Here is a 16,300-nt window from a genome sequence, read left to right on the forward strand (position 1 = left end):
CAGGGTGGCTGAGAACAAACTATTTTTTAATTGTCAATGAGACGAATAAATTCTCTGGACGCGGAGATGCAACGTCTAAAGCTTTAGCTTTCCTAAGGAAAAGCAAGATCAAGGCACCCTATCCTAATCAAAGGACGAGGTAGTCCCTGAAAATAAGCCCAAAATGTTCGTCCATGAGGGCAGAACAAAGATGAGATACCCTCGTCTTAGACAAAGGACGAGGGAGAACCCAACTTGACACTCATCTGTACAAGACAAAATGGGCGTCCAAGCCTTAAAACAATTAGGCAAAGGACGAGGCATAATGCGCATCCAGGCCCGAGACAGTAAGGCCTATGGACGAGCAAGGTCCCAAAGTCTGGACGGTCAGGGTACATGAAAGAAATTTCAGTCTAAGGACGAGAAATAACCCTTCAAACTTTAATAGATGGTTTAAACACACTGAACAAGGACGAGTAAAGTATGAATGCATGCATAAATATGAAAAATCTCGTCCATACATAAAAGAAATAAAATTCACCAAGTGTTTGAAGGGCGGACAAACAACGTCCAAACACCCTTGTAAAAAAAAAAAAAAAAAAAAAAAAAAAAAAGTTTCAATACCTCGTCCTCAAAACTTTGGACGAGTTTAGTGTACTTGAATTACATCGAAAGATCCAAAAAAAAAAAAAAAAAAAAAAAAAAAAAAAAAAAAAAAAAAAAACAACTTCTTAAGCAAGAGCAGTGGGTGGCTGGGTAGAGGCATCATCTTCAATATTGACGTCCTCAGAGCTGGTTTGGAGAAGAGAGCTGGTAGCAGCATTCAGGTTAAGTTTGATAGAGTTGAAGTCCACCTCAGGGAAGTTTTCAACAGCGTCCATCCTAAAGTCTTCAAAACCCGCTGCATAGTTGCGGTCCAACAAGTCTGTGAAATCCTTGGACGCTTTGAACTCCGCAATGGCATCGTCCTTAGCCTTGGAGAGGGAAGTACTCAGCTCGTCATTCTTCGCTTGAAGGTGGTCAAGACGGGAATCTTTCTCCACCACAGCGGCCTTCAACTCTGCGATCAAGTTTAGCTGCTCCACTTCCTTCTCCTTAGCCTCAGCAGCAACCCCAGCCCATTTCTTGCTCTCCTCCCTCACGTTTTTTATGGTCGTCTCTAGCAAAATCCTCGTCTTGTCCAACTCTGTGGCTTGCCTAGACGCTGCGATGAACTTGGACATGGCCTGCAAAAGGAATATGTTTGGTTAAGACACCCAAAAGATGGAGAAACGACAAAGTCAAGACGAAAGGAAATTTACCTTAAAAAGATCATGAACACCAGAATGTTCAAAGTCTTTTAAAGACATGTCATAACATGCATGAATGTCCTCGTCCTTCACAGCTTCTTGAAAACGTTGCCAAGCCAAATCTTCGTTTTCAACTATGTTCGAAGACACTCTCGACGGGAGCTGAGACGAGGTAGGTGCAGTCGTCCTAGGAGGGGTCTTGGACGAGGTCATCTCCACAGGTGGAGATACGTCCACATCAATTGTTTGGACGGAGAGGTTGGGCTGAGGCAAAACAGGCTTGGCCACCTTAGACGATGAATGCTTCACTCTTTTGTCCCGCCTGCTGGGAAGACTCCCTAAGTCCAAATTCTTCGGTAAGGACTTTCTTTTATCCCCAGCAGACGGACGAGTTTGGGGTACAGCTCCAGGACGGACGTCCCCAACCTCAGGACGATCTCCCTCACCAGCTACATCTTTCCCTTTGTTACCCTTCATTGTCGCCATTCCTAAAAAAGAGTTTTTAGAACGAACATAAAAAAAAAAGGGTTAAAGACGTCCTGAGTTAGAAGCTTACTTCTCCTTACGGTTATTTCGTGCGCTAGTGCTTCGTCAGAAGGATCAGGACCAAGTCCCCACTTAGCAAGCCGTCTAAGAGTCACTAAGGAGTGAAAGCTCCTATCTGCGTATAGACGAGCTCTGTGGACGCAATCACGGTGAAACTTGCTAAGGGAAGGACGCCCAACAGCTGTAAAGGAATAAGTTAGGATACAAAAAATAATAATAACTTAAAAAAAAAAAAAAATAAAAAAAAAAAAAAAACTTAAACTTACCCTGAGGACGAAGGTTCCCTAGGTCCCCAGTATAACGACCAAAAGTGTCCCGTCCAACGTCTGAAGGGTTTCCAGCCCAGTTTCCGGAGACGAAGAAAAACTCCGTCTTCCACTTTCTGTCAGACGAAGGTAGGGACCTAATCATTCTACAATCTTTACCCCTGGCAGTAAACTGGTAAAAGCCAAGGGATTGATGAATTTCAGAGGGTTTATAACAGTAGAGGAACTCGTCCACTGTAAGAGGACGGTCCCCCCCAAACACCTCTCTCCATAGGACTTGCATAGAGATGACCAATCTCCATGCGTTAGGATTAAACTGACATACCCCCAAACCTAACCTAACAAGTAATTCCCTAATGAAAGCATTTAAAGGAAACCTTAAACCCCCCAGAAGATAGGCCTCATAGACGCCTATCCCAAAACGAGGATCACAACACCATTCTCCACGGACGGGTAACCTAGGGTTAAGCTCGTCTGGGATCTGGAACCATGTCCTCATATTATCTAACCTTTGATCGTCCGTCTTAGAAGGTATGTCTATTGCACAGCTAAAAACAGTTACTTCCTCCTCGTCCAAAGGGACAGAAGGAGGGACGGACGAGGAAATCCTGGACGAAGTACCTGCCTGGGATCCTGAGGCTTTCCTAATTTCTTGTTGAATAGCCTCTAAGGGAAACCCAGGGACGCCGGAAACATATTCCTCGTCCGTAGAATTCCCTACATCACTACTACTAGAATCACTAGAACTAGTACTGGATATGGATTGATACTCGTCTATAACCTTTTCTAGACTGTCGCTAGACGACATTTTGTTTAGAAAAGATTTAAAAAGAAAACCTAAAAGACGAGAGAAAAGGGAATACCTGGCTCTAAGACGAGTGGAGGCTACGGACGTGAGGAATATCCTAGACGAGGCTCTAGACGAGGAATGTCAAAGAACGAAAATTTTAGAAATGTAGGGGGCAACGGAGGAATTCCCCTATTTATAGGGAATTGACCTGGGCATACAAAACGACACAACCAATAGGGGAGTGACACGTGGCATTTGTCTCGAAAAATGGATCGACGAAACTCGTCACCAATGAGAGTGTGACACGTGGCATCTTGACGTATGGGCTTTCTAGGTACAACGCCTGGTTGTTCGTCTCCTTAGACGACCCATATGAACAAGGGGGCAACTGATGTGCAACGAAAATTCGCTAAGTCTGTCTCCTGTCCATATGCGTCGTCCAAAGGACAGACGAGGTTATCCATCAGTTACTCGTCCGTCTGTGCTCAACATAGACGGACAATCGAACTTACTATCATCCGTCCGTCCTCAAGGACGGACGGGCTTTTTTGCATTCGTCCGTCTGTAAAGGACGGACGAGCTTGGCAGCATCTCTTCGTCCATAAAGGACAAGGGAGGATTACTGTCTCCGCCGAGTGGAAGAACAAACCGTCACCAGCCAAACCCAACCGTTGCGAAGTACGAACTTCTGAATCAGTTATTTCCGAGCCTGTTGGATTCCTCAACTGTAGGAGCGGTTACCAAGCAAGTAACCGCTTCCCGTATACTATATAAGCACACGCCAATGAAAGAGTCAGATTTTCGATTCTGTTCTTGAGAAACTAAGTTTATATTTCTTCAGTCAGAGACTAACTTCACCATCGGAGGGTTCTTGGCCGGCTACCACCGGTCTCCTCTGAGTTTTTACTTGTTTTCTCAGGATTCACCATCGCAAGTTTAGCAAGGCCCGGCATTTTCAGTCCACTGATATCCCAGAGTTCATCACTATCCGTTCGAACCTGACCCGAGTTAGAAATTCAAATATAAATGTAAAAAAAATATAAAAATTAAAAAAAATCATCCATGCTTCATTTCAAGACAAAACGGGCCATGACAGGCCGAAAAAAAGAGAACAAAAATAATTTCCTTCCTATCCGTTCGAACCCGACCCGAGTTAGAAAATTCGAAACTAAATGCAAAAAAATTTTAAAAATTAAAAAAGATCATCCAGGCTTCATTTCAACATGAAACGGGTTAGAAAAGGCCGAAAAATAGAGAACAAAAAAAATTTCCTACCTATCCGTTCGAACCCGACCCGAGTTAGAAAATTCAAATATAAATGCAAAAAAATTATAAAAATTAAAAAACATCATCCAAGCTTCATTTCAAGACAAAACGAGCCAAGACAGGCCGAAAAAAAAAGAGCAAAAATAATTTCCTTCCTATCAGTTCGAACCCGACCCGAGTTAGAAAATTCGAAAATAAATGCAAAAAAATTTTAAAAATTAAAAGACATCATCCAGGCTTCATTTCAACACGAAATGGGTCAGAAAAGGCCGAAAAATAGAGAACAAAAAAAATTTCCTACCTATCCGTTCGAACCCGACCCGAGTTAGAAAATTCAAATATAAATGCAAAAAAATTACAAAAATTAAAAAATATCATCCGGGCTTCATTTCAAGACCAAACGGGCCAAGACAGGCTGAAAAAAAGAGAATAGAAATAATTTCCTTCCTATCCGTTCGAACCCGACCAGAGTTATAAAATTCAAAAATAAATGCAAAAAAATTTAAAAATTAAAAAACATCATCAAGGCTTCATTTCAAGACGAAAAGGATCAGGACTGGCCAAAAAATAGAGAACAAAAAAAATTTCCTACCTATTCGTTTGGGCCCGACCCGAGTAAGAAAATTCAAATATAAATGCAAAAAAATTATAAAAATTAAAAAACGTCATCCAGGCTTCATTTCAAGACAAAACGGGCCCAGACAGGCCGAAAAAAAGAGAACAAAAATAATTTCCTTCCTATCCGTTCGAACCCGACCCGAATTATAAAATTCAAATATAAATGCAAAAAAATTCTTAAAATTAAAAAACATCAATCAGGCTTCATTTCAAGACAAAACGGGCCAAGACAGGCAGAAAAAAAGGGAACAAAAATAATTTCCTTCCTATTCGTTCGAACCCGACCCGAGTTAGAAAATTCAAAAATAAATGCAAAAAAAATTTAAAAATTAAAAAACATCATTAAGGCCTCATTTCAAGACGAAACGTGCTAGGACAGGCCGAAAAATAGGGAACAAAAAAAATTTCCTACCTATTCGTTTGTACCCGACCCGAGTTAGAAAATTCAAATATAAATGCAAAAAAATTATAAAAATTAAAAAACATCATCCAGGCTTCATTTCAAGACCAAACGGGCCAAGACAGGCCGAAAAAAAACAGAATAAAAATAATTTCCTTCCTATCCGTTCGAACCTGACCCGAGTTAGAAATTCAAATATAAATGTAAAAAAAATATAAAAATTAAAAAACATCATCCATGCTTCATTTCAAGACAAAACGGGCCATGACAGGCCGTAAAAAAGAGAACAAAAATAATTTCCTTCCTATCCGTTCGAACCCGACCCGAGTTAGAAAATTCGAAACTAAATGCAAAAAAATTTTAAAAATTAAAAAAGATCATCCAGGCTTCATTTCAACATGCAACGGGTTAGAAAAGGCCGAAAAATAGAGAACAAAAAAAATTTCCTACCTATCCGTTCGAACCCGACCCGAGTTAGAAAATTCAAATATAAATGCAAAAAAATTATAAAAATTAAAAAACATCATCCAGGCTTCATTTCAAGACCAAACGGGCCAGGACAGGCCGAAAAAAAGAGAATAAAAATAATTTCCTTCCTATCCGTTCGAACCCGACCCGAGTTAGAAAATTCAAATATAAATGCAAAAAAATTATAAAAATTAAAAAACATCATCCAGGCTTAATTTCAAGACGAAACAGGCCAAGACAGGCCGAAAAATAGAGAAAAAAAATAATTTCCTTCCTATCAGTTCGAACCCGACCCGAGTTAGAAAATTCAAAAATAAATGCAAAATAATTCTAAAAATTATAAACATCATCCAGGTTTAATTCCAAGATGAAACGGGTGAAGACAAGCCGAAAAAGAGAGAACAAAAATAATTTCCTTGCAATCCGTTCGAACTGGACCCGAGTTAGAAAATTCAAAAATAAATGCAAAAAAAAATTTAAAATTAAAAAACATCATCAAGGCTTCATTTCAAGATGAAACGGGTCAGGACAGGCCGAAAAATAGAGAACAAAAAAAATTTACTACCTATCCTTTCAAACCCGACCCGAGTTAGAAAATTCAAATATAAATGGAAAGAAATTATAAAAATTAAAAAACATCATCCAAGCTTCATTTCAAGACCAAACGGGCCAAGACAGACCGAAAAAAACAGAATAAAAATAATTTCCTTCCTCTCCGTCCGAACCCGACCCGAGTTAGAAAATTCAAATATAAATGTAAAAAAATTTATAAAAATTAAAAAACATCATCCAAGCTTCGTTTCCACACAAAACTGGTTAGAAAAGGCCGAAAAATAGATAACAAAAAAAATTTCCTACCTATCCGTTCGAACCCGACTCGAGTTAGAAAATTCAAATATAAATGCAAAAAAATTCTTAAAATTAAAAAACATCATCCAAGCTTCATTTCAAGACCAAACGGGCCAAGACAGGCCGAAAAAAACAGAATAAAAACAATTTCCTTCCTATCCGTTCGAACCCGACCCGAGTTAGAAAATTCAAATATAAATGCAAAAAAATTATAAAAATTAAAAAACATCATCCAGGCTTCATTTCAAAACCAAACGGGCCAAGACAGGCCGAAAAAAACAGAATAAAAATAATTTCCTTCCTATCCGTTCGAACCTGACCCGAGTTAGAAATTCAAATATAAATGTAAAAAAAATATAAAAATTAAAAAACATCATCCAGGCTTCATTTCAAGACAAAACGGGCCATGACAGGTCGAAAAAAAGAGAACAAAAATAATTTCCTTCCTATCCGTTCGAACCCGACCCGAGTTAGAAAATTCGAAACTAAATGCAAAAAAATTTTAAAAATTAAAAAAGATCATCCAGGCTTCATTTCAACATGAAACGGGTTAGAAAAGGCCGAAAAATAGAGAACAAAAAAAATTTCCTACCAATCCGTTCGAACCCGACCCGAGTTAGAAAATTAAAATATAAATGCAAAAAAATTATAAAAATTAAAAAACATCATCCAAGCTTCATTTCAAGACCAAACGGGCCAGGACAGGCCGAAAAAAAGAGAATAAAAATAATTTCCTTCCTATCCGTTCGAACCCGACCCGAGTTAGAAAATTCAAATATAAATGCAAAAATATTATAAAAATTAAAAAACATCATCCAGGCTTAATTTCAAGACGAAACAGGCCAAGACAGGCCGAAAAATAGAGAAAAAAAATAATTTCTTTCCTACCAGTTCGAACCCGACCCGAGTTAGAAAATTCAAAAATAAATGCAAAATAATTCTAAAAATTATAAACATCATCCAGGTTTAATTTCAAGATGAAACGGGTGAAGACAAGCCGAAAAAGAGAGAACAAAAATAATTTCCTTCCAATCCGTTCGAACCGGACCCGAGTTAGAAAATTCAAAAATAAATGCAAAAAAAATTTTAAAATTAAAAAACATCATCAAGGCTTCATTTCAAGATGAAACGGGTCAGGACAGGCCGAAAAATAGAGAACAAAAAAAATTTACTACCTATCCTTTCAAACCCGACCCGAGTTAGAAAATTCAAATATAAATGGAAAGAAATTATAAAAATTAAAAAACATCATCCAAGCTTCATTTCAAGACCAAACGGGCCAAGACAGACCGAAAAAAACAGAATAAAAATAATTTCCTTCCTCTCCGTCCGAACCCGACCCGAGTTAGAAAATTCAAATATAAATGTAAAAAAATTTATAAAAATTAAAAAACATCATCCAAGCTTCGTTTCCACACAAAACTGGTTAGAAAAGGCCGAAAAATAGATAACAAAAAAAATTTCCTACCTATCCGTTCGAACCCGACTCGAGTTAGAAAATTCAAATATAAATGCAAAAAAATTCTTAAAATTAAAAAACATCATCCAAGCTTCATTTCAAGACCAAACGGGCCAAGACAGGCTGAAAAAAACAGAATAAAAACAAATTCCTTCCTATCCGTTCGAACCCGACCCGAGTTAGAAAATTCAAATATAAATGCAAAAAAATTATAAAAATTAAAAAACATCATCCAGGCTTCATTTCAAGACCAAACGGGCCAAGACAGGCCGAAAAAAACAGAATAAAAATAATTTCCTTCCTATCCGTTCGAACCTGACCCGAGTTAGAAATTCAAATATAAATGTAAAAAAAATATAAAAATTAAAAAACATCATCCAGGCTTCATTTCAAGACAAAACGGGCCATGACAGGCCGAAAAAAAGAGAACAAAAATAATTTCCTTCCTATCCGTTCGAACCCGACCCGAGTTAGAAAATTCGAAACTAAATGCAAAAAAATTTTAAAAATTAAAAAAGATCATCCAGGCTTCATTTCAACATGAAACGGGTTAGAAAAGGCCGAAAAATAGAGAACAAAAAAAATTTCCTACCAATCCGTTCGAACCCAACCCGAGTTAGAAAATTCAAATATAAATGCAAAAAAATTATAAAAATTAAAAAACATCATCCAGGCTTCATTTCAAGACCAAACGGGCCAAGACAGGCCGAAAAAGACAGAATAAAAATAATTTCCATCCTATCCGTTCGAACCCGACCTGAGTTAGAAATTCAAATATAAATGTAAAAAAATTATAAAAATCAAAAAACATCATCCAGGCTTCATTTCAAGACAAAACGGGCCAAGACAGGCCGAAAAAAAGAGAACAAAAATAATTTACTTCCTATCCGTTCGAACCCGACCCGAGTTAGAAATTTCGAAACTACATGCAAAAAAATTTTAAAAATTAAAAAAGATCATCCAGGCTTCATTTCAACATGAAACGGGTCAGAAAAGGCCGAAAAATAGAGAAGTAAAAAAATTTCCTACCGATCCGTTCGAACCCGACCCGAGATAGAAAATTCAAATATAAATGCAAAAAAATTATAAAAATTAAAAAACATCATCCAGGCTTCATTTTCAAGACCAAACGGGCCAGGACAGGCCGAAAAAAAGAGAATAAAAATAATTTCCTTCCTATCCGTTCGAACCCGACCCGAGTCAGAAAATTCAAAAATAAATGCAAAAACATTGTAAAAATTAAAAAACGTCGTTCAGGCTTCATTTCAAGTCGAAACGGGTCAGGACAGGGCGAAAAATAGAGAACAAAAAAAATTTCCTACCTATCCGTTCAAACCCGACTCGAGTTTCGAAATTCAAATATAAATGCAAAATAATTTTAAAAATTAAGAAACATCATACATGCTTTATTTCAAGACAAAACGGGCCAAGACAGGCCGAAAAAAAGAGAGCAAAAATAATTTCCTTCCTATCAGTTCGAACCCGACCCGAGTTAGAAAATTCGAAAATAAATGCAAAAAAATTTTAAAAATTAAAAGACATCATCCAGGCTTCATTTCAACACGAAACGGGTCAGAAAAGGCCGAAAAATAGAGAACAAAAAAAATTTCCTACCTATCCGTTCGAACCCGACCCGAATTAGAAAATTCAAATATAAATGCAAAAAAATTACAAAAATTAAAAAATATCATCCGGGCTTCATTTCAAGACCAAACGGGCCAAGACAGGCTGAAAAAAAGAGAATAGAAATAATTTCCTTCCTATCCGTTCGAACCTGACCAGAGTTATAAAATTCAAAAATAAATGCAAAAAAATTTAAAAATTAAAAAACATCATCAAGGCTTCATTTCAAGACGAAAAGGATCAGGACTGGCCAAAAAATAGAGAACAAAAAAAATTTCCTACCTATCCGTTTGGGCCCGACCCGAGTAAGAAAATTCAAATATAAATGCAAAAAAATTATAAAAATTAAAAAACGTCATCCAGACTTCATTTCAAGACGAAACGGGCCCAGACAGGCCGAAAAAAAGAGAACAAAAATAATTTCCTTCCTATCCGTTCGAACCCGACCCGAATTATAAAATTCACATATAAATGCAAAAAAATTCTTAAAATTAAAAAACATCAATCAGGCTTCATTTCAAGACAAAACGGGCCAAGACAGGCAGAAAAAAAGGGAACAAAAATAATTTCCTTCCTATTCGTTCGAACCCGACCCGAGTTAGAAAATTCAAAAATAAATGCAAAAAAAATTTAAAAATTAAAAAACATCATTAAGGCTTCATTTCAAGACGAAACGTGCTATGACAGGCCGAAAAATAGGGAACAAAAAAAATTTCCTACCTATCCGTTTGAACCCGACCCGAGTTAGAAAATTCAAATATAAATGCAAAAAAATTATAAAATTTAAAAAACATCATCCAGGCTTCATTTCAAGACCAAACGGGCCAAGACAGGCCGAAAAAAACAGAATAAAAATAATTTCCTTCCTATCCGTTCGAACTTGACCCGAGTTAGAAATTCAAATATAAATGTAAAAAAAATATAAAAATTAAAAAACATCATCCATGCTTCATTTCAAGACAAAACGGGCCATGACAGGCCGTAAAAAAGAGAACAAAAATAATTTCCTTCCTATCCGTTCGAACCCGACCCGAGTTAGAAAATTCGAAACTAAATGCAAAAAAATTTTAAAAATTAAAAAAGATCATCCAGGCTTCATTTCAACGTGAAACGGGTTAGAAAAGGCCGAAAAATAGAGAACAAAAAAAATTTCCTACCTATCCGTTCGAACCCGACCCGAGTTAGAAAATTCAAATATAAATGCAAAAAAATTATAAAAATTAAAAAACATCATCCAGGCTTCATTTCAAGACCAAACGGGCCAGGACAGGCCGAAAAAAAGAGAATAAAAATAATTTCCTTCCTATCCGTTCGAACCCGACCCGAGTTAGAAAATTCAAATATAAATGCAAAAAAATTATAAAAATTAAAAAACATCATCCAGGCTTAATTTCAAGACGAAACAGGCCAAGACAGGCCGAAAAATAGAGAAAAAAAATAATTTCCTTCCTATCAGTTCGAACCCGACCCGAGTTAGAAAATTCAAAAATAAATGCAAAATAATTCTAAAAATTATAAACATCATCCAGGTTTAATTTCAAGATGAAACGGGTGAAGACAAGCCGAAAAAGAGAGAACAAAAATAATTTCCTTCCAATCCGTTCGAACTAGACCCGAGTTAGAAAATTCAAAAATAAATGCAAAAAAAATTTTAAAATTAAAAAACATCATCAAGGCTTCATTTCAAGATGAAACGGGTCAGGACAGGCCGAAAAATAGAGAACAAAAAAAATTTACTACCTATCCTTTCAAACCCGACCCGAGTTAGAAAATTCAAATATAAATGGAAAGAAATTATAAAAATTAAAAAACATCATCCAAGCTTCATTTCAAGACCAAACGGGCCAAGACAGACCGAAAAAAACAGAATAAAAATAATTTCCTTCCTCTCCGTCCGAACCCGACCCGAGTTAGAAAATTCAAATATAAATGTAAAAAAATTTATAAAAATTAAAAAACATCATCCAGGCTTCGTTTCAACACAAAACTGGTTAGAAAAGGCCGAAAAATAGAGAACAAAAAAAATTTCCTACCTATCCGTTCGAACCCGACTCGAGTTAGAAAATTCAAATACAAATGCAAAAAAATTCTTAAAATTAAAAAACATCATCCAAGCTTCATTTCAATACCAAACGGGCCAAGACAGGCCGAAAAAAACAGAATAAAAACAATTTCCTTCCTGTCCGTTCGAACCCGACCCGAGTTAGAAAATTCAAATATAAATGCAAAAAAATTATAAAAATTAAAAAACATCATCCAGGCTTCATTTCAAAACCAAACGGGCCAAGACAGGCCGAAAAAAACAGAATAAAAATAATTTCCTTCCTATCCGTTCGAACCTGACCCGAGTTAGAAACTCAAATATAAATGTAAAAAAAATATAAAAATTAAAAAACATCATCCAGGCTTCATTTCAAGACAAAACGGGCCATGACAGGCCGAAAAAAAGAGAACAAAAATAATTTCCTTCCTATCCGTTCGAACCCGACCCGAGTTAGAAAATTCGAAACTAAATGCAAAAAAATTTTAAAAATTAAAAAAGATCATCCAGGCTTCATTTCAACTTGAAACGGGTTAGAAAAGGCCGAAAAATAGAGAACAAAAAAAATTTCCTACCAATCCGTTCGAACCCGACCCGAGTTAGAAAATTCAAATATAAATGCAAAAAAATTATAAAAATTAAAAAACATCATCCAGGCTTCATTTCAAGACCAAACGGGCCAAGACAGGCTGAAAAAAACAGAATAAAAATAATTTCCTTCCTATCCGTTCGAACCCGACCTGAGTTAGAAATTCAAATATAAATGTAAAAAAATTATAAAAATCAAAAAACATCATCCAGGCTTCATTTCAAGACAAAACGGGCCAAGACAGGCCGAAAAAAAGAGAACAAAAATAATTTCCTTCCTATCCGTTCGAACCCGACCCGAGTTAGAAAATTCGAAACTACATGCAAAAAAATTTTAAAAATTAAAAAAGATCATCCAGGCTTCATTTCAACATGAAACGGGTCAGAAAAGGCCGAAAAATAGAGAACTAAAAAAATTTCCTACCGATCCGTTCGAACCCGACCCGAGTTAGAAAATTCAAATATAAATGCAAAAAAATTATAAAAATTAAAAAACATCATCCAGGGTTCATTTTCAAGACCAAACGGGCCAGGACAGGCCGAAAAAAAGAGAATAAAAATAATTTCCTTCCTATCCGTTCGAACCCGACCCGAGTCAGAAAATTCAAAAATAAATGCAAAAACATTGTAAAAATTAAAAAACGTCGTTCAGGCTTCATTTCATGTCGAAACGGGTCAGGACAGGGCGAAAAATAGAGAACAAAAAAAATTTCCTACCTATCCGTTCAAACCCGACTCGAGTTTCAAAATTCAAATATAAATGCAAAATAATTTTAAAAATTAAGAAACATCATACAGGCTTCATTTCAAGACAAAACGGGCCAAGACAGGCCGAAAAAAAGAGAGCAAAAATAATTTCCTTCCTATCAGTTCGAACCCGACCCGAGTTAGAAAATTCGAAAATAAATGCAAAAAAATTTTAAAAATTAAAAGACATCATCCAGGCTTCATTTCAACACGAAACGGGTCAGAAAAGGCCGAAAAATAGAGAACAAAAAAAATTTCCAACCTATCCGTTCGAACCCGACCCGAGTTAGAAAATTCAAATATAAATGCAAAAAAATTACAAAAATTAAAAAATATCATCCGGGCTTCATTTCAAGACCAAACGGGCCAAGACAGGCTGAAAAAAAGAGAATAGAAATAATTTCCTTCCTATCCGTTCGAACCCGACCAGAGTTATAAAATTCAAAAATAAATGCAAAAAAATTTAAAAATTAAAAAACATCATCAAGGCTTCATTTCAAGACGAAAAGGATCAGGACTGGCCAAAAAATAGAGAACAAAAAAAATTTCCTACCTATCCGTTTGGGCCCGACCCGAGTAAGAAAATTCAAATATAAATGCAAAAAAATTATAAAAATTAAAAAACGTCATCCAGGCTTCATTTCAAGACGAAACGGGCCCAGACAGGGCAAAAAAAAGAGAAGAAAAATAATTTCCTTCCTATCCGTTCGAACCCGACCCGAGTTATAAAATTCAAATATAAATGCAAAAAAATTCTTAAAATTAAAAAACATCAATCAGGCTTCATTTCAAGACAAAACGGGCCAAGACAGGCAGAAAAAAAGGGAACAAAAATAATTTCCTTCCTATTTGTTCGAACCCGACCCGAGTTAGAAAATTCAAAAATAAATGCAAAAAAAATTTAAAAATTAAAAAACATCATTAAGGCTTCATTTCAAGACGAAACGTGCTAGGACAGGCCGAAAAATAGGGAACAAAAAAAATTTCCTACCTATCCGTTTGAACCCGACCCGAGTTAGAAAATTCAAATATAAATGCAAAAAAATTATAAAAATTAAAAAACATCATCCAGGCTTCATTTCAAAACCAAACGGGCCAAGACAGGCCGAAAAAAACAGAATAAAAATAATTTCCTTCCTATCCGTTCGAACCCGACCCGAGTTAGAAATTCAAATATAAATGTAAAAAAAATATAAAAATTAAAAAACATCATCCAGGCTTCATTTCAAGACAAAACGGGCCAAGACAGGCCGAAAAAAAGAGAAGAAAAATAATTTCCTTCCTATCCGTTCGAACCCGACCCGAGTTAGAAAATTCGAAACTAAATGCAAAAAAATTTGAAAAATTAAAAAAGATCATCCAGGCTTCATTTCAACATGAAACGGGTCAGAAAAGGCCGAAAAATAGAGAAAAAAAAAATTCCTACCTATCCGTTCGAACCCGACCCGAGTTAGAAAATTCAAATATAAATGCAAAAAAATTATAAAAATTAAAAAACATCATCCAGGCTTCATTTCAAGACCAAACGGGCCAGGACAGGCCGAAAAAAAGAGAATAAAAATAATTTCCTTCCTATCCGTTCGAACCCGACCCGAGTCAGAAAATTCAAATATAAATGCAAAAAAATTATAAAAATTAAGAAACATCATCCAGGCTTCATTTCAAGACAAAACGAGCAAAGACAGGCCGAAAAAAAGATAACAAAAATAATTTCCTTCCTATCCGTTCGAACCCGACCCGAGTTAGAGAATTCAAAAATAAATGCAAAAAAATTCTTTAAATTAAAAAACAACATCTAGGTTTCATTTCAAGACGAAACGGGTGAAGACAGGCCGAACAATAGAGAAGAAAAAAAATTTTCCTCCTCCACGTTCGAACCCAACCCGAGTTATAAAATTCAAATATAAATGCCAAAAAATTCTTAAAATTAAAAAACGTAGTCCAGGCTTTATTTCAAGACGAAACGTGCCTAGACAGGCCGAAAAAAAGAGAACAAAAATAATTTCCTTCCTATCCGTTCGAATCCGACCCGAGTTAGAAAATTCAAATATAAATGCAAAAAATATTTAAAAATTAAAAAACATCATCCAGGCTTCATTTCTAGACGAAACAGGCCAAGACAGGCCGAAAAATAGAGAAAAAAAAATAATTTCCTTCCTATCCATTCGAACCCGACCCGAGTTAGAAAATTCAAAAATAAATGCAAAATAATTCTAAAAATTATAAACATCATCCAGGTTTAATTTCAAGATGAAACGGGTGAAGACAAGCCGAAAAAGAGAGAACAAAAATAATTTCCTTCCAATCCGTTCGAACCCGACCCGAGTTAGAAAATTCAAAAATAAATGCAAAAAAAATTTTAAAATTATAAACCATCATCAAGGCTTCATTACAAGATGAAACGGGTCAGGACTGGCCGAAAAATAGAGAACAAAAAAAATTTACTACCTATCCGTTCAAACCCGACCCGAGTTAGAAAATTCAAATATAAATGCAACAAAATTATAAAAATTAAAAAACATCATCCAGGCTTCATTTCAAGACCAAACGGGCCAAGACAGATCGAAAAAAACAGAATAAAAATAATTTCCTTCCTATCCGTTCGAACCCGACTCGAGTTAGAAAATTCAAATATAAATGTAAAAAAATTTATAAAAATTAAAAAACATCATCCAGGCTTCATTTCAAAACCAAACGGGCCAAGACAGGCCGAAAAAAACAGAATAAAAATAATTTCCTACCAATCCGTTCGAACCCGACCTGAGTTAGAAATTCAAATATAAATGTAAAAAAATTATAAAAATCAAAAAACATCATCCAGGCTTCATTTCAAGACAAAACGGGCCAAGACAGGCCGAAAAAAAGAGAACAAAAATAATTTCCTTCCTATCCGTTCGAACCCGACCCGAGTTAGAAAATTCGAAACTACACGCAAAAAAATTTTAAAAATTAAAAAAGATCATCCAGGCTTCATTTCAACATGAAACGGGTCAGAAAAGGCCGAAAAATAGAGAACTAAAAAAATTTCCTACCGATCCGTTCGAACCCGACCCGAGTTAGAAAATTCAAATATAAATGCAAAAAAATTATAAAATTAAAAAACATCATCCAGGCTTCATTTTCAAGACCCAACGGGCCAGGACAGGCCGAAAAAAAGAGAATAAAAATAATTTCCTTCCTATCCGTTCGAACCCGACCCGAGTCAGAAAATTCAAAAATAAATGCAAAAACATTGTAAAAATTAAAAAACGTCGTTCAGGCTTCATTTCAAGTCGAAACGGGTCAGGACAGGGCGAAAAATAGAGAACAAAAAAAATTTCCTACCTATCCGTTCAAACCCGACTCGAGTTTCAAAATTCAAATATAAATGC

General features: G+C 35.8%; 1 protein-coding gene across 1 annotated transcript; it reads right to left on the minus strand.

The window, feature by feature from the left end:
* Positions 1-710: 710 nt before the first annotated feature.
* On the minus strand, positions 711-1,611 carry LOC126719621 (uncharacterized). The gene is made up of 2 exons (XM_050422154.1): positions 1,281-1,611; positions 711-1,205 (listed from the first exon to the last, which is right to left on the minus strand). Exons 1-2 carry the CDS (start codon positions 1,479-1,481, stop codon positions 711-713), a joined length of 696 nt encoding a protein of 231 aa, XP_050278111.1. The 5' UTR covers positions 1,482-1,611.
* Positions 1,612-16,300: the final 14,689 nt, after the last annotated feature.

Source organism: Quercus robur, chromosome 3 (assembly GCF_932294415.1).
Source record: "Quercus robur chromosome 3, dhQueRobu3.1, whole genome shotgun sequence".
Classification (NCBI taxonomy): Eukaryota; Viridiplantae; Streptophyta; class Magnoliopsida; order Fagales; family Fagaceae; genus Quercus; species Quercus robur.